The sequence below is a fragment of the Rhipicephalus microplus genome, chromosome X (genome assembly GCF_043290135.1).
Source record: "Rhipicephalus microplus isolate Deutch F79 chromosome X, USDA_Rmic, whole genome shotgun sequence".
Lineage (NCBI taxonomy): Eukaryota > Metazoa > Arthropoda > Arachnida > Ixodida > Ixodidae > Rhipicephalus > Rhipicephalus microplus.
This window is the reverse complement of record NC_134710.1, coordinates 473,360,789-473,380,180: the sequence shown is the minus strand read 5'-3', so window position 1 is coordinate 473,380,180 and position 19,392 is coordinate 473,360,789. Positions and strand designations below refer to the sequence as shown.

Here is a 19,392-nt window from a genome sequence, read left to right as displayed (position 1 = left end):
CTTTAACGTGCACCCAAATCTGAGCACACGGGCCTACAATATTTTCGCCTCCATCGGAAATAGAGCTGCTGCAGCCGCGATTTGGTCCTGCGACCTGTGGGTCAGCAGCAGAGTACCTTAGCCACTAAACCACCGCGGCGGGTCTGTAGGAACTTTTCGGCCGGCTTCTTTTAAAAACATATTTCTGATCTAATGCTGTACTAGTAGAGCCAGTGGTAGCGAGACGATTTATGCAGTCCATCAGCGATCTTATGCGGTGAGGCCGGGGCGGATCCAGCCATTCGTTCTACTAAGTGGGGCGGGGGGGGGGTCACTTAAAATGAACCAGCGAGGGGGAAGGGTCATTGCTCTTTTGTTTTTATTAGTTCCCATTCACACAAGAAAACCACCACAGCATAAATACTTCTATATTGTGCTCGCAGTGGCTCCGCTCATTTGGTCGAACAGAAGATAGGGTGTGGACGACAGGCAGTGAAGTGAGGGGTTGGCTGATACAACCTTTGGAGGAAGGCGATTGCCCCTACCACCCTCCCTCTGAATTCGCCACTGCTGTGAGGTCGAAGTCATTGATGAACTCTCGCAGGCTGAGGTAGGAGAAGTCCATGGGCTTTTCATCTATCATATTCTCGTTGCTCTCGAAGACGTGTACTACGAGAGTGTCCATGTGAGTCTCCCAGTTTATGTTGGGAAGAACTTGGCAGCTTCAGTGGTCAGTCACTCTGGGTAAACTTTGAAATAGGTGGTCTATTGATCTCAATATTTTTTCCGGGGATTCCAGTTCCTCTAGAGGTTTTCCCACTTCAGCCTAATAAATATTTTTGTAACTTTCGGCAAATATTGTTGCAACGTTTCTACATGCCCCTCTCCCTGAGTGAGTATAGCGATGAGAAGTTTGGGAGGCTGATGTGATTCATCAAACAGAACCCCGGACGTGCTTTCTGCGCCGATTGTCAGAAGCACAAGGTTAGGCAAGAAGTTCTCACCATTGACTTGCGCAAAGTTGTGTTCCATTTCATCGAAAACACCGTCAAATGAATTATTACGTTTTGTGTTTCTCGTCTGCTCTCTGTGGTCAAAATGCTCTTGAAGCAGGCAGCACACGAATTGCTGCGCCCCGATCGCAGTGCTTCCAGCAGCGCATATGTCGTACGGTCGTCGATTTCAATCTGTTGCACCATTTTGAGCTTTTTGCACCGTCTCTTCTGAGGGTAGGGTGTTCTCGACGTACTTGATGGCAAAGTAATCGGGATGAAGAACCTCGAAGATGCCATCCTCGTCATGGTAATCACAGGAAAAATTTGACAGATCCCTGTATCTTGAGAATCAATAACATGAGAAGAATGCGGATAGAAGCTTTCTGCGTTGTGAATTTTAACTCTGTCGAGCGTTACGATGTGGCGTTAAGTATACGTACAAATGTACGCACAGGCACACGTTTAGCTGCCGCATATGTTCTGTTTAACGAATTGTTTTCAGTTGCGTAACAATGTCAACAAAAACATGACTATTATGAACACCAGAAACAATAAGCTGATATGAAGTGCGAGTGCTCGGGAGGATTGTAGCCCTTGACACTGCTACATGAATGAACTTGAGCGAACGACACTTAAGTACTATTGCCGCCATTCAATTGTGACAGCTGTGTCATAAGAGTACATATTGTCACAAGACTTCAGAAGTGCAGGGGTCTTTTAATTAACCAAGATGTAGCCAGCTCCCGAAAAGCGTGTATTTGCTTGCTTGCTTGTTCGTATATGCTTTGGCTCGTACCCCCTACGGAGGTTTGGACATTAAGCTGGCAGTTATTGTAATGGGCAAAAAGGAATTTAAAATTTTGACAAAGAAAAAATAATTATTTATTCATCTAGCGAATATGAGAATGAATAATTTTAAGGTGACCTAAGAATAAAGTAAATGAATAACTAACAATTAGTATGAAAAAAATGAACGCAATACCGAAAAACTAGAGTTTATTGATAAAAAATTGACTAGCAAACCTTGTTGTGTCTCAGAAAATTTCACAAACTGCTATGCAGACGCTCCTGTCTGTGGCCCAGAGAAGAAGCTTCAAGAGAAAGTATTTTTTTCAGAATTAAGTGTAATGTTTATTTTTAAATATGGTTTCTAAAGCTTCCTTCCTGTGACTTGTGAAACGTCGGCAAATAAATAAAAAATTATTGCTGTTTTCTGGCTTTTGACATTAAAAGCAAAGGGGAGATGGTACATGACCAACCTGTATAAATACAATTTTACAGGCGGAATCTGGCATCACAATTTTGTAATGCGCACTTTAAATTCGCGAATGTGACCCCACTAATTATTCTAAGCAAAAGAAACATGACCCTTATTCTTGAACTGGCATCTAATTTCCATGGAATCCTGAAGCAAAGAAGATTTACTAAATCGTCAATCAGTTGAAAAGCTGGCATCAGGTACAATGAACATTACAGGACCACCTACGAACCTTCTGGGGACCCTCTAGGGGCCACTGAAAAGCGCATCTGTCACGGCTGGTCCTCGTGCGAGCAAGAATAATGTGATATTTTTTGCTTTTTTTAGGGTGAGAACCACTCATGCTCTCAACCCATTACATGCAGGTGGCATCATCTCCCCTTCAGAAGGAAAAAAACACAAAAAATACAACAATAAAAAAAGAAAAAACATAAGATCGCCCTGATGCTATAACATAAGCGCGTGAAGAAAGAAAAGAAATGGAAAACCCAGTTGAAGATAAAGTGGACAATAAAGAGCACGACAATAAGAAAGAAGTCAATGAACGAACAAGCAAATTCACAAAAATTAAAAAAAACACAAAAACTGGTGAATGATTAAAAAAAGTTACGAACGCGCAATGAATGGTTTCATGCGTGCAAAATGAACGTCATCCGGACACGATGTCTGGTTGTGTCCTGGTTCGTGCCTGTAGTGTTGAGTTCGCGGGACCTCTTCGCATTTCACGTCACTGACGCAGCGTGGCAATTTGTTCGGACTGAAATACTGGCTAAGCAGCTTTTCACTGAGGCCTCTGTGGCGAACGGGCGTCCACACCAAAACTTGGTGTCCGGGGTTGTAGACCACTTTTCTGTGGAGGGTATTAAACTGTCGTGCGTCTGCCAGCGGCTGCTGGCCGATGTGCAGTCGTGCGAGCTGTCGAGATTCTTCGGCACGGTGGTTCGCGAATTCTTCAACGTCAGTTGCGAACTCCTCCTTGTTTTGACATGATAGCATGGAATCAAGCATGACCTGCACTTTGCGGCTGTAGAAAACCCGGAATGGTGTGAATTGTGTGGTCTCTTACATGGCGGTGTTATACGCGAAGGTCACGTAAGGCAGATTCTAGTCACAAGTTTTGTGCTGTACGTCGATGTAGTGTAGATTGCCATTAAGTTTGCGAGCGTCTTATTCAGCCATTGGAACCTGAACTTGGCAACGTTTAACGCTAGAACCTTATCTAGTGAGGGAAGTCTAGCTGTACTATTCAAGGAGCTAGATGGTGTTAAATGGGATACAATAGGCCTCAGTGAGGTTAGGAGGACAGATGAGGCTTATACGGTGCAACAAAATGTGCACGTTCTTTGCTATCGAGGCTTGGCAAACAGCAGAGAACTGGGAGTGGGGTTCCTAATTCACAGAAACATAGCTGGCAACATAGAGGAATAATATAGCATTAATGAAAGGGTGGCGGGTATCGTATTTAAACTGAATAAGAGATACAAGATGAAGGTGGTACAGGCTTACGCGCCTACATACAGCCATGATGATGTTTCATTTGAAAGCTTCTATGAAGACATAGAATCGGCAATAAGTAAGGTAAAAACACAGTATACAATACTGATGGGAGACTTTAATGCAAATTTAGGAAAGAAGCAGGCTGGAGTCCAGGCAGTAGGAGATTATGGCATCGGTACTAGAAACGCCAGAGGAGAGCTACTAATAGAATTCGCAGAACGCAATAAGTTACGTAGTTTGAATACCATCGACCGAAAACGAGGAAACCGCAAGAGGACATGGAGGAGCCCTAATGGCGAAAACAAGAACGAAATAAACTTTATATTGAGTGCACACCCAGGCATCGTGCAGGATGTGGAAGTGGTTGGCAAGGTACGATGCGGTGACCATATAATGGTACGGTCTCGAATTCGCCTAGACCTGAGGAAGGAACGACAGAAACTGATACGCAAGAAGCCAATCAATGAGCTAGCACTGAGAGGGAAAGTACAGGAATTCAGTGTCACTTCAGAACAGGTACTCGGCTCTTAATGAGGAAACCAACCTTAGCATAGATACAATGAATGATAATTGGACGAGTATCATTACGGAGTGTGCAATGAAAGTTGGAGGCAGGGTAGTTAGACAGGACACTGGCAAGCTTTCCCAGGAAACGAAGAATCTCATTAAAAAGCGTCGAATCATGAAAGTCTCAAGTACAACAGACAAAACAGAACTGGCAGAGATTTCGAAGTTGATTAATAGGCGTAACGTATCCGATGTAAGAAGGTATACCATGGAGAGAATAGAACACGCTCTGAGAAACGGAGGAAGCGTCAAAGCAGTGAAGAGTAAACTTGGGATAGGCAAAAATCGGATGTATGCACTAAGGGACAAAAAAGGCAAAGTAACTACCAATATAGATAGGATAGTTAAAATAGCAAAGGAGTTTTACAGAGATCTGCACAGTAGCCGGGACAGCCACGACTTTATTACTATAATAACTAGCAGTAACCCAGGTGACACCCCACCGGCAATGATAAAAGAAGTCAGAAAAGCTTTGGAGATCATGCAAAGAGGCAACGCTGCTGGTGAGGTGCAGGTAACATCAGATCTGCTGAAAGGTGGAGGACAGATTGTGTTAGAAAAACTAGCCACCCTGTTTACGAGGTGTCTCCTGACGGGAAGAGTACCAGAGTCTTGAAAGAACGCTAACATCATCTTAATACATAAGAAAGGAGATGACAAGGACTTGAAGAATTACAAGCCCATTAGCTTGCTCTCTGTAGTATACAAGCTATTTACAAAGGTAATTGCTAACAGAGTAAAGAAAACATTAGAATTCAATCAACCAAAGGAACAAGCAGGATTTCGAACAGGCTACTCAACAATCGACCACATTCATACTATAAATCAGGTAATAGAGAAATGCTCAGAATATAACCAACCACTATACATAGCCTTCATAGATTACGAGAAGACGTTTGATTCAGTAGAAATATCAGCCGTCATGCAGACACTGCGTAATCAGGGCGTCGATGAAGTATATATAAACATCCTGGATGAAATCTACAGGGGATCAACTGCTACCATAGTGCTTCATAAAAAAAGCAACAGGATACCAATCAAGAAAGGTGTAAGGCAGGGGGACACAATCTCCCCAATTCTATTTACCGCGTGCTTACAGGAGGTTTTCAGAAGCCTGGAATGGGAACAGTTAGGAATAAGAGTTAATGGAGAGTACCTTAGTAACCTGCGCTTCGCCGATGATATTGCATTGATGAGTAACTCAGGGGACGAATTGCAACTCTTTATTACGGAGTTAGACAAGGATTGCAGAAAGGTGGGTCTTAAAATGAATCTGCAGAAAACGAAATATTGTACAATAACCTCGGAAAAGAGCAGTGCTTCGAGACATGTAATAGTTCACTTCAAGTTGTAAGAGATTCTGTCTACTTAGAGCAGGTAATAACTGCGACGCCGAACGACGAGATTGAAGTAACTAGAAGAATAAGAATGGGGTGGAGCACAATGGGCAAGCTCTCTCAATTTATGTCAGGTAGATTGCCACTATCCCTCAAGAGGAAGGTATATAACAGCTGTATCTTGCCGGTACTTAGCTACGGAGCAGAAACCTGGAGACTTACAAAGAAGGTTCAGCTTAAATTGAGGACGTCGCAAGAATCGATGGAAAGAAAAATGGTAGGTGTAACCTTAAAAGACAAGAAGAAAGCATAGTGGATTATGGAACAAACGGGGGTTAAGGATATCATAGCTGAAATTAAGAAGAAGAAATGGACATGGGCCGGGCATGTAGCGCGTAGAGAGGATGACCACTGGTCGTCTGGGGAACTAACTGGATTCCCTGAGAAGGCAAGCGGGTTAGGGGGAGACAGAAGGTTAGGTGGGCAGATGAGATTAAGAAGTTTGCTGGTATAAATTGGCAGCAGCAAGCACAGGACCGGGTTAACTGGCGGAACATGGGAGAGGCCTTTGTCCTGCAGTGGATGTAGTCAGGCTGATGATGATGATGAAGATGATGATGATGATGATGATGATTCAGCCGCTCAGTAAGCCCGTTGGTTTGCGGATAGTATGCGGTTGTCTTTCGATGCCTGGTCTTGCTTAGTTCAAAAACTTCTTCCATGAGCTGTGCCTTGAATGCGGCTCTTCTGTCCGTTATGACACCAGAAGGTGCACCAAGACGCAGCATGATGTGGCACTTGAGAAATTGCACTGCGACAGCCGGTCATGGCTTGTGGGATTAACCGAATCTCCGCGTAGCACGTTGAAGAGTCGGTCACTACGATCACCTACACTCTTAAAAAATGGAGTGAAGTTCTCTTCACTTAGGAAGAAACGGCGATGTCCCTAATGTTCGTCTTTTATGAGAGAAACGCTGTTCCTTTTGTCACGGAGAAACATGTTTCTCCCTAAGAGAACCAAGATGGCTGACCCCAGGTTCGCGAAGCGAGTAGGCTTAGCAAATGTATCGATTCTCGACTGATAAGGAGTACATGGCACTGACAGTTACAAAAAGAGGTCCCGCTGAGCTTGTTATCGAACGAAATGATTATAGAAACAAGCGGACGAACCTGTGGTGATGAAAACATTGTCAAACAGAAAGACGGAGCTAGTAGGTTTCGTTCAGCCAGCGAGATGACGTTCACTTTGAAGGACACGGATACTGCGGAGTCCTCACCCGATGAGTGCATGCTAGACTTGCTGTATTTATTTCTCGCATATTCACTTAGGGTAGCGACGTTATCCACGCGTTTACGGGGCCGCAGGTCATGAGATGTACCTCCAAACCCTAGACTCGATCGCAGCGGAACCATTCCGACTCAGTAGTGCAGTTTTGATAGACAGATGCTGAACGTTATAGAAGTAGCTGGAGGTGTGAGAGCGTCACAGCCGTGAAGTAGGCGGTAGCTGACGTCATCTTCAGGAACTAAACGAAACTAACAAAAAGGTGCCTGTGGCTTAGCACCCACCAGCACGGCTCCCTATCGCATAATTGGCGAGTCAGCCCAATCGTGGATTCCTCACTGTCACCGGACGCCTAATACATGTTGATGCAATGCATATAGCTACACATGCACTAAAGGACACATAGTACACATGTAGAGTGAACTCAATGAACAAGAGTACAACCAACAATTTTCCACAGCGGCACACACTTCGACGTGTTTACTCAGACCCCACTTCAAAAGCGCACAAGTTTATATAGCAATGAATTTCTGCTGACCCTAGTAGCGCAGGTGATAAGTAAGCTTTCGTCAACTTTTTTCTTACGTTTTTTGGCCAAACCACAACATGCGTACGAATAAATATGTTGTATCTGGTTCTTAAACAATCGGAAGTTTATCAATGGTTGCACACTGATGAGTGGAATAATTAGTAGAGGTTATCAGGCTTTCGCGCAAACGATTATCTCAAGCCATGCACAGAATGCCAACGACAATCCGAAGGCTGCGCCATCTATCGACAACTGCCACAGTAATATTTTTTCTTGAAGCCTCCGAGAACGCAAATGCTTGGCGCGCGCTAGCTATTTCGGAGGTCACGTCTTTTTTTTTTTATTCTTTCACTTGTTACTCGGAGAGGATGCAGCACGCAGGCCAGGCTTGGTTTCCGTCGTGGTAGGTGTTCTGCGGTTACGTCGACCTCGTTTATTGGTTTTGTTTTAACGTTTGCTTATAATATTTTTACGTGCTTACCACAAGTGTGACCATCAGCAATAGATACAGTACACCGCTGGGCCTTCAATGACAATGTTTTTGATGTGGTAACAACCGTCTTAGCAGTGTATACGAATATTACAACGCGGGTCATGCAAGAGAAATAAGAGATGACCTCGCACCCGACGGTGTTCTTTCGTGAGCGATGGCAGTGGCTGTTGGCGTCGCGGCAGCTCAACTACTTGAGTGGAGGAACGAGTGCTGCAGTGCGCAAATTTACTATAACGTTATAGCATGCTATGCCTAAATACTGTTTTGCTTCAGATGCGTCCCGTGATTCGCCTCGTGTGTCTACTTCCAGTCATTGTGCGTGCCACAATTGGGATGTTAGCGCTGTGGCTGTGGTGGTGACTATTACTCTGGATTGCGAATGCTCTTTTCACAAAGTTGAGTGACAGTGTTGGTACTAGATGTACCTTTTCTGTTGAGTTTCTCACGAAAAAGGATAATCGTGTGGACGAGAATGGCATACGCGTGGCGTGCATAATTCCGCCCTACCTTTCAGTGCTGTCATGGACAATGCAAAATATATGCGATTGAGAATTCGGTTAAGCTGACAGAAGTTATTGGTTTACTTTTCACAAAAGTGTAGTTATGATGATGTTTAAGACATTTCTGCTGATTGTAACCCAGTCTGGCAAATAAATGCTCGGTGAAACTTCGCAGCCTGGTTCCTTATGCACTCTCACTTCCCGTGGTAGCAAAACCTTATTGGGTGTCGTGTGACTATGCCGGAGGATGCAGGTTCGACTTCCGGCCATGGTGGCCGTATTCTAAGGGGGGGGGGGGGGATAATGAAAAAAACACCTATATGGCCGTATCGGCACTTATAACTGCACCAATTGTATATGATCGTGCTTTGACGCATCGATGGTGCAGTGGTATCACGTTTCATAGAATGTTGAAAATTTAAGAGTGATGCATCTTTACGCGCCTCATTGAATTCATGAGTGCTATTGATGTCGTGCGAAACTAAAAATGCTTATTCTTAACACGTAAGTTGACACCAAATAAATCCATTATTTGTGTAAAATCTAAGGTAATCAATAAAAGAAGAGAGTTTAGGAAGCAGAGCTCCTTGTATTCGTGACAAATTGGTAGTATGACACAACACGGGACACACACGGAAGTGTGTGGAGCGTCGTGCGAGTGCCTCACAATGAAAAAAGAGGCTTTTAATCTACATCAATAAAACAAAAAATAAACGTTACTTGAGCATTGCTTGAATCAATCTTAGGTAGTCCCGCCACGGTGGTCTAATGGCTAGATACTCGGCTGGTGACCCGCAGGTCGCGGGATCAAATCCCGGCTGCGGCGGCTGCATTTCCGATGTAGGCAGAAATGTTGTAGGCCCGTGTGCTCAGACTTTAAAGCACGTTAAGAACCCTATGTAGTAGAAATTTTCAGAGCTCTCCACTACAGCGTCTCTCATAATCATATGGTGGTTTAGGGACGTTAAACCCCACAATATCAATCAATCAATCTTAGGTAAAAGTAATCGCTTGTGACTGGCCGCGGTCGGCTAGGCTCGGCATGCACATGCACGTGGGCAAGACTCCGTGGTTGAGGAGAAACATGAACACTGAAGGAGAAACGTTGCTCCTTTGGTCCTTGCCGCGAGAAGGCGCGACGGGTAAAGCACCCGAAAGAAAGTCGCTGCGCCGAAGGAAAAACGGAGCCCGTTTCTCCATTCTCGCTCCCTGTTTTTATAGTGTACTTGTTGCCGTCAGCAGACAGAAAAAAATGGTCTAATAATGTCCATGCTGACTTGGTCGAACGGCGTGCAAGGTGTTACAATTGGCTGAAGTAAGCCAGCCGGCCTAAGAGACGGTTGCTTTCGGCGCTGGCATTTCCAACAAACGTTGATGTACTGTTTCACACTTGCCGAAAATGCGGCCATTAGAAGTTCTCGCTCACCCTGGGAAGTCTTCGTGAGTAGCCTAGAGGGCCATACGTTGGTTGGTAACGGCAAGAAAAAAGGACGTCTTGTCACATGTTTCGAACATGTAAGTACGATCATTCGTAGGAGGTAAGTACGATTGTTCGAACAGGCGTTATTCTTGTAAAGCATGCTGTCGCACAGGCAGAACGACGTCAATGAGTGGGACAGATGATGTGGTATGGTTGTGTGGCCCTTTAAATGATTGATGATCGGTCAAATTTCTTCGTCGTCGTGCTGTCGCCTGCTCGAGCCCGACAAGTTAATGGCTCCCAGGAAGCTTTCATGGACCTCTGCTCCCTGACTGACGAGACGAAGTGGTGCGCGCTACAGTGTGTCAGTGTCTTCATGCTTACTGCTGGACTTATAAACGACGGTGATGTCAAATTCCTGCAGTCGGAAGCTTCACTGTGCTAGTCATCCTGAAGGGTCACGCATATTTGCCAACCAACAGGGGGCATGCTGGTCCGTCACTATCGTCAAGGGATGACCGTAACGTACGGGGAAAACATGGTGATTGCTCACACAACTGGGAGGCAATGTTTCTCCATAGTGAAATGATGCGCCTTGACGCAGGAGTGATAGCGGCTGACGTAGGCTATGACTCTTTCGATGCCATCTTGATGCTGAACGCCAATGCACCGTGACCAATGTGGCTGGCGTCAGTATGCACCTCCGTGTCAGCACCATCGTCAAAATGAGTGAGAACTGATGCTGATTGCATGCGCTGTCGCATTTCAGCAAACGCTGCTTGTTGTTCATTTTCCCAAACAAATGGTGTGTCATCCTTTGTAAGGCAAGTCAGGGGTTTCACTATCTGTGAAAACCATGAATGAACCGGTGATAAAAGGCACACAAACTAAGAAAGCACCGGACGGCGTTCTTATCAACAGTAGCTGGTAAATCAGCAACAGCGGCAAGTTGTCTGGACCGGGCCGGACTCCTTCGGTGCTAGCTACACGACCACGAAATTTGAGCTCTTCATAACCAAAGTGGCACTTTTGTGGCTTTAGTGTGAGGTTTGCCAATCGAATAGCCTCCAGCACATCGCGTAAGCGGTGAAGATGCTGCTCGAACGTGGCAGAAAAAACCACCACATCATCAAGGTAGACAAGACAAGTCTGCCACTTCAGACCTGTGAGGACACGTACATCATTCCCTGGAAGGTTCCTGGCACTGAACACAAGCCAAAGGGAAGCACTGGAAATTGGTAGAGGCTGTCTGGAGTCACGAAGGCTGTTTCCTCGTCGTCTCACTCATCAACCTCGATTTGCCAGCACCCACTTTTTAGAACCAGAGAAGATAAATATTGGGCATGACGAAGTCTATCCAGCGAGTCGTCGATGCATGGCCTGCCCCACCGTGGTGGTCTAGTGGCTAAGGTACTCGGCTTCTGATCGGCAGGTCGCGGGATCAAATCCCGGCAGCGGCTGCTGCATTTACGATTGAGGCGGAAATGTTGTAGGCCCATGTGCTCAGATTTGAAAGCACGTTAAAGAACCCCAGGTGGAAGAAATTTTCAGTCCTTGACTACAGCATCTCCGCTAATCATATGGAGGTTTTGGGACGTTAAACCCCACATATCCTTATCTGATACGCAGCAGCGAGTACTCGTCTTTTTTGGTGACGTTGTGAAGTTTGTGGTAGTAGACGCAAAAACATAGTGAACGTCCCGTCTTTCTTTTTGACAAGGAAGACCGGAGACGACCACGAACTGTTGTGTGGTTATGAAACCATCGCCAAGCATCTCTCGGACTTGCGTACGTATTGCTGCGCGTTGTTTTGTCGACATGCGGTAAGGATGCTAGCTGATCAGACGTGCGTCGTCGTACTTGTTATCCTGTGCTGAGTGATGGATGTCTGGCGCACCTATGAGGAACTTGTGAAGCAGGACCGCAATTGGAACAAGAGCATGTGCAACACAGTTTGGTTATCCGTCAACAGCGCAGGATTGATGTCGATATAGCCGAGTGCTGTGTCTGTGGGGTTGGTGGTCTCCAAAGTGAAGCAGTTGCTAATCTGTTCTATTTTGTTGGTAACTGCAATTGAAGTGCCGCGGAAGAGGTCTCGATGCTCGTTGCTAAAGTTGGCAACAAGCAACTGTGATCGGCCACCACGAAGCTGTATGACAATTCTGTTGCAAAAATGTCTTGTTTCAGTAGGTGCTTCAAGTTCGTTCCGGCCACCACTTCGCGATCGCCCAAATTGTAGCATGTGACGTCGACCATGACGCTTGCTCGAGGTGGAAGCGTAGCGCCGTCTGCACGAACGCCAAGTTCATCGAGATGCCTATCGTCGTCCTGTACATCGATTGCTTGGTCAGCTGAAAACGTGACACAACGCTCTTGCAGGTCAATAATAGACCCATATTCTTGCAGAAATTCTCCTCCAAGAATAACGTCATGGAAGCACTCGCGTATTACAAATCAGCTTGCGACGAACGTATACCATTGGATCTCAGATCTACTAGCGGAGACGTCCAGTCGAGTAACAATGTGGTCACCAGCCATTCAAATCTCCGCGTTGTGCTACGGCGTGATTACTTTCTTTAGCTGCGGGGCCAGTTTCCCACTCAATATAGGGTAGTCAGTGCCGATGTACACTAACATGTCAACCACGCAACCATCAATCGTCACTGGTATGTCAAGTGAAAACCGGTCATATTGTGCAATAGCACGACATGTCGGATCAGTATCGTTACGTCTCTGTGTCGATCGGAGGTCTTCAGCTCTTCGATGTTCAGCGACCCCGCCCTCGGAGGTTGCCCCAGTGCGGTAAAATACAGCTAAGGCAGCAATGAAAATCGCCGCGGCTACGGTGAACGCAACTGGCGCCCGGTGGACAGTGGTGCAGGATGCTGGGCGAGGTAGTTTTTAATGTCGCGGGGTCGCTGACAATACCGGGAGGAGGGGGGGGGGTGATTTTAAAGAGACGTCGTGAAGCCCAAGGTAGCAGTATGGACACTGGCAGTACAAGTGATCCGCTTCACGGCAGTGAAAAAACAGAGGCTGGTGCTCAGGTGTACGCCAAATAGCTGACTTCCGAGGGGACGTGCGCCAATCATCCATGTAATGGACTCGCTGCTCCGAATGATGGCTGGCTGCGGTGGTACGGACCAAGGGTGGCGACGTATACCTATTGTCGTAGTACTCTATTGACTGCGCCGACTGGTGGAAGCAGTGCAAACGAACAGGGGTGGAGAGGCCGCAGGCTGCTTTAAGGCTTTCACATAGGTGGTGGTCTCAGGGCGGTATGAAGTGGGGGCTGGCGCAGAGATGTTAAGAGCCCCGTAGCGCCAGGTGCCGCTCCTTTCTGGTAACCGCTGCGATTGAGCCAGACGTAGGATTGGGTGTCACGCCAGCCTTCTGCAACTCTATACGCGCCACGGAACGAATGAGTTCTCGTAGGCTGTCGTTAGTTCCAGCTGTGGTGAAAATGTCCACAGCGCACATACCATTTACTTGCCTTTCATACATGCTAGAACGTTGCAGCAGCATCATTTCTATAGTCACCGCTTCTCTCAAGAACTCCGCGACAGTCATAGGAGGGCTCCGCACGAGGCCGACAAAGAGCTGCTCTTAACTCCACACATCAGATGGCGCAACTTCTTGTCCTCCGCCCTTCTTTGGTCAGCTCGTCCGTAGAGGCGTGTCATGTCTTTGACGTAAGTGGTAATAGTTTCGATTGGCAACTAGACCCGGGACTGAATCGCTCGTTCCACTCGTTGTTGAAGATCGGTACTTGTGTAGGTCTCCAGAGGCGTATGACGAAACTCGCGCCACGACGCCAGGTGCTCCTCGCCATTCTGGTACCAGGTAAGTGCCCCGTCCTCCAGGTAGAAGTGGACATGCCCCAGTAGCCACGTTATCTCAATGATTTAAGGCACCTACGTGCGCGATATCGGCCATCCAGTATTCGACGTCCTCGCACTCCGTGTCATAGAACGTCGTCGTGACACGGGCGTTCTCCAACGTATACTGAATCGGCACCGTGGTTTCCGTGTAGGTTGAAGCTATTTGAACAGAAGCACTCGTCATACCTGTCGAGTTGGTGGGGTCCATATTGTTGACTTCCTGAGGCAATCCCCTGATTCGGCGGCTGGCTCGATGCACAGGGGTGTGAAATGGGACTGGACTCGTAGGGAGACTCCCTGGAGGGGTCTGCAACATCCGTGAGTGGTGCCTAATCTCTCCAGCAGATTGTCACAAGACATTAGAAGTGCAGGGGTCTTTCAATAAGCCAAGATGTAGCGAGCTCTCGAAAAGCGCGTCCGTCGCGGCTGGCTCTCGAGCGGATAAAAAGAGTGCGATTTTTTGTCTTTTTTAGGGTGAAAGCCACCCTTGCTCTCAACCCAATAGATGCAGGTGGCAATATGAAATGTTTATGAAATTGAATAGCCAGCACTGCAACCACAATCGGCGTTTCATCAACATTGTTGTCTAATTAAAAAGTAGTTCAGAGACCAGGCGTGGCTTTGCCGTATAATACTTCATTGCCGCACAGAATACTGAGGTGTTAGGTGTCAATCACTTGTGCCACATTCCCGCATACCTAAAGCACATACTCACCTGCGGGTATGTGCCACACTTCCGGTGGGTATGGGTCAAAGACGTACACAACGAGACTGTGACATTCACGTCATGACCAGTGAGTCATATTCGTCAAACCATGTTACCTCCACTTACCAAATTTGTTTTACCCTCAGTTAAAAGTGTGGTCACGAGAGCACCTAGGCTTAGGCGGCTAGATAGATAGAGATAGATAGATAGATAGATAGATAGATAGACAGATAGATAGATAGACAGATAGACAGATAGATAGATATATAGATAGATAGATAGACAGATAGATAGATTGATTGATTGATTGATTGATTGATTGTTTGATAGATAGATAGATAGATAGATAGATAGATAGATAGATAGATAGATAGATAGATAGATAGATAGATCCTCAAAGTGATTGCACTACGTAAAATATGCTTCACTAACAAAAGTGACCGCTCGTGGACATTGCGGTGTCACTACTATACTGCCACCAATTGTGACCAAGCACGCAGCCAAGACGAGCGTTTTCCTGCTTAAACAGCTCAGTGCGAAAATACACAACGCACACAGATAAGACAAGAGCCAGCACACCTGTCATTCTCTGCTTCCCTGTCATATTAGACTCTTTCAAGTTCCGATTCTGGCAACACAACTTGACGGTTATTTTACTTGACGGTTATTTCACTTCAAGATGTCTTGTTCAAACTCAAACAGGTGGTGTTTGCTCCTTAAGGTTTCAGAATTCTTCCTATGAATTCAGATGGAATCAAGGTGTCACATTAGGAAACATCTTACAGTGGGAAACTTACGTATAAAAATTGTTGACTCAGTAAAATTACTTGGAGTATTTTCTCAAGAGAATCTATCTTGGGACATTCAGGCTAATCATATTGCTGCATAGGTAGCTAAGGTAGTAGAAATATTGTCTAAATTCAAATTCTACTTGCCAACAGCCGTCAAACTTCATATTTACAATGCACCATTTCTTTCTAATTTAAACAATTGCTGTTTAGTTTGGGGCGCAACAACGCTAATTTACCTCAGGCAGCTGTATATATTGAAAAAAAAGCACCACGTCACACTGCGAGTGCTGAAAAAGCTGCACACACAAAACCCTTGTATATCAAATACAGTACCACGTTGGTTCATAACTTGTACCCAGTAAATCTAGCCAAAAAGTATAAACATGATAGAGAAGTACTACTTCGTACATTATCCGAATTGACACCGATTACAAGGGCTTATGATACCCGCAATGATGATACCTGGAAAATGCCATTTTGCCGCATCATGTTAACACAACAAATTCTTCGCCATACACTTCCAAAACTGTTAAATGAACTGTATAAATTTGGCATTGACTTAAAACAACTGGAAGCAATGCAATCAATGTGTTTCCTGTCACCATAAATTATTACATTTCCTTCTTGTAACGAGTACAGCTTCTGTTCGATACACTTCCAAATGTTACTGTTTTTTTCACATAGAAATTGTGTAAAGGAAAACTTATTTTGTTGTCATGATTTCAGGAGGACATATTATTGTATAATTAAAATAATATATTGTATATCTTATAACTATTGCATTGTTCTGTGGCATTAGTTTAAGTGTTATGTTCCATAAAGACTGTATCTGTATTGTGCACTCTCGCTGTATGCTCTGTAAAACGGGGACTCGAGGCTTCTCAAGTGGAAAGTTCCACTTTTTCTCGAGCCCTGGTGTTCCACAACACACAAAATTGTTGACGAAATGAAGTTTGATTCGATTTGATTTGATTGAAGTTGCGTCTGTTGCAAAATAAGTGCTGCTCGAGACGAATCGTTGACCTAATCGGGAGCAGATGTCTCCTCTTCTGGTCATCTTTTCCAGTCTTCCCTTTTGGTGTGATACACTTGGCTGAGTGGATGTCGAACTGAATACGGCGCTGCTCTATACATCCGACAGTATTGTTGGTCTTTGTTGAACTTGTGTTGATGCGAACAATTTCCCGATTGGTAATTTAACCGGTGGCATTAGAAACTTCTGAGTTGGGAGAAAGCTGGCTGATCCAACGCTCGCTGGTTCTAATGAGTCAAGTCACAATGACTTGTTTTGTTCTGATACGACGACCAGTAGTTCGCGGGTAGGGTATTTACCTTTATCGGCTGAGCTCCGAAAAATCGGAGCTTCCTTTTGTTTACACAAGTACTTTATTAAATTTTTGAGAGCAGAACAGCCTACAACTTCGCAAAATAGCAGGCACGAGTGCGTGAAAAGAGGGGGGGGCAGAGCACAGTCACGTGAGGAGAGTGAAAGAGAGATTCCAGTGGTGGTGGAAGGAGTGCTTGCAGGTGGCGGAGTGGTGAGCGATGCGAGGTGCACTAACTGTAGATCATGAAATGCAGTGCAAACACGGCATTGCGGAGGTGCTGATGCTGCTGCGTGCCCACGAAAATTATGCGGAAGGCAAAAGGAATCGTGAGTTACTGATAAAAGGTCTGGAAAGACTTCAAGGCGAAATATTGTATGTAAACCTTTGCGAAAGACATGCGTAGACGAACAATTATTTACGAATATTTTATCACAAGCTTCCATCTTTTCATGACTTCTGCCTTCATATATAGAGAAAATCACTGTATGGGAGAAGAGAGGGAGAATTGTTTTGATAGAGATCTGAAGGAGTTTGTCTGGCTTTTGCCTTGACATATACTCCAGGTACACGGTGATGAATATGATATATACAGTGACAAAAAGATAACACATACCACACGTGCTACACTGTTTACAACGTTCTGTTAAGGCCAGTAGCCCGCAAGAATGTCAGTAGCGTTTTCGTTGCGTGTAACGCACTGAAGCTGTCCTGTTATGGGCCTTGAATATCGCATCAAAGAGAGAGTCTCTGAAGATGACTTTAAAACTACAGCGGAGCAGAAACTTGGAGTGGACTCTATGAGAGGATTCAATAGCTGATTCATTGTCAAACATATATACCAGTGCGTAGCGACTCATTCAGGGTACGTCGGTGCAATAAGGCTTTCGCCTTCTTGCGTGACAAGAAATTAACACCTAGCGAACTTTTTGCTACGAAACGACATCAGTGTAAATTTTCTTTACTGGCGAAAAAAAAAGCGTTCTCAGCACAACTTTGTGGCTTCATGTTTTTTTTTTCTACAGGACCAAGTGGAAGCGGCAGAGCCAGCTGAAAGCAGAGCAGCTTCGTAGGCCACATTCAGATGCTCATCTGACAAATACAGTGGCGACCGACGTCTACCTCAACCTGCTGTCACCCGGAGAACATTGCCTCAACAAGAACGGATACGTCGGAGGCATGTTCGTCACTGGATTTTAGAGCATAGATGGCACAACAGATCACCATGTTTTATCATACCTCTAAATATTCTAGCTCAATGAATGCAATTACGATTATCGTTGTCTGCATTTTAATTGCTGGCACTGCAATTCGGCGTCCTAATAAAGTAGTGGCGTACTTATCAAACAAGGATGTTTGTCGTTACCTCCAAATATGTCTTGTACAAAAGTAGAGCTAGGTTGAACATTTACAAGACAAGGCATGCTATTGGATGCATGGATGTTCATGTTCAATAAATATAAAGCTCTCACCAATATCACGCTTGATTTGCTGAACTTTATTTACCCTTTTTAGGTAGGTTCTCAGGAACCGCTGTAGTATTAGTAACAAATGGCATTAACCTCCAAAAGTACAAACAAATACCTGCTATTGAATCGTCGGAGATAGGGCTGAAATGAATTAAGTAGCTCATCGTCGTTGAGGCGTAAATTTGACGCCAGACATTTCAAGCGCTCTTGCACAACGGGAATGCAAAATAAACTTTTTAAGAAAAGAACGATGTAGATCATCGTGGAATGGTCCCAGCCGATGTATTGCAAATGAGCCAACGTAATGAGATTACTCAGACCAGGACGAAATTTTCGGAAACGAAGAAGTTTTCTTCCTGAGAAATGCGTATAGATTTATTGATTTCTTCTTGACTTGTTGCTATGAATGCGTGGTTGTCAACTTTTCTTTCTTACTCAACGTATTGCCTCTCAGCCTGTTCTACATAGCTACCAAAGCATAAGAATTCATGTGCATCCTAAGTTGTTAACAATGAGTAAAGCTTCCGTGTGCAGACCATTTTGTAGTAGTACTTGTTCCTGATCTCACGGGAGTATTGCTTATAAGATGGCGTTAAAGCCGCCGTTAAGGCCACCCATTTGGTGTTGATCAGTAGATACTGTAGGAGGTCCGTCCTAAGTACGGTTAACACAGAAGCCTACCTAATGTTCCAGCCACACAAAGTCGTACCGTGAATGATTAACGTCGCCTATCCGTAGCTTGAGTCATCGCAAGTACACTGGTTCAGGCGAATAAGGGGACAGGCTAGGTCACCAAACTACGCTTTATTGCTATACGTTAGCAACAGCAATAAAGTGTTGTTTGTTGACAAAAGACGACGCTTTGGTCTGATGCAGCCGTGAACATATAGGCGACCTGGTTGATAAACACACGCGACCATGTTTAAACCATGCCATATGCGACCACATGCGACCATATTTAAACCATACCAAGAACATGAATGCAGCCGTGAACACATCGGTGATCTGATTGATAAACACACGCGACCATATTTAAACCATGCCAGGAACACAAATTTTTCCCTTTTCCTTCCACAGACATCATGCTGTAAAGAGCGTTGATGGACGTAAGAAGTAAGGTAATCAAGCTCGAGTCACAAGATATACCTCTTCGCGATATGTGCAGCCTCAAATAAAACCCCCTAAGTGTGGTCAAATGAACAATACAAACATTTTGGTATGAAGGCCGCCGGCTTTCAAGCTACTTACGTCATTTTTCTTCAGGCTACTTACGTAGCTTTTATCCCGATGCATCCATCCAGCGTGTAGTAAATAATGAAATATTAACTTTTGATTTAATTGAGTCGAATGAAATTTACTC

At 45.0% G+C, this 19,392-nt stretch overlaps 1 protein-coding gene across 1 annotated transcript in view; it reads left to right on the top strand.

Moving 5' to 3' along the window:
* LOC119161755 (T-cell leukemia homeobox protein 2) overlaps window positions 1–17,907 on the top strand; it is a 155,324-nt gene extending 137,417 nt beyond the window's left edge. Inside the window, exon 4 of the mRNA XM_075876229.1 lies at window positions 17,589–17,907. Within this exon, the coding sequence (XP_075732344.1) occupies window positions 17,589–17,763 (175 nt within the window). The 3' untranslated portion in view covers window positions 17,764–17,907. The remainder of the gene's footprint in view (window positions 1–17,588) is intronic.
* Window positions 17,908–19,392: the final 1,485 nt, after the last annotated feature.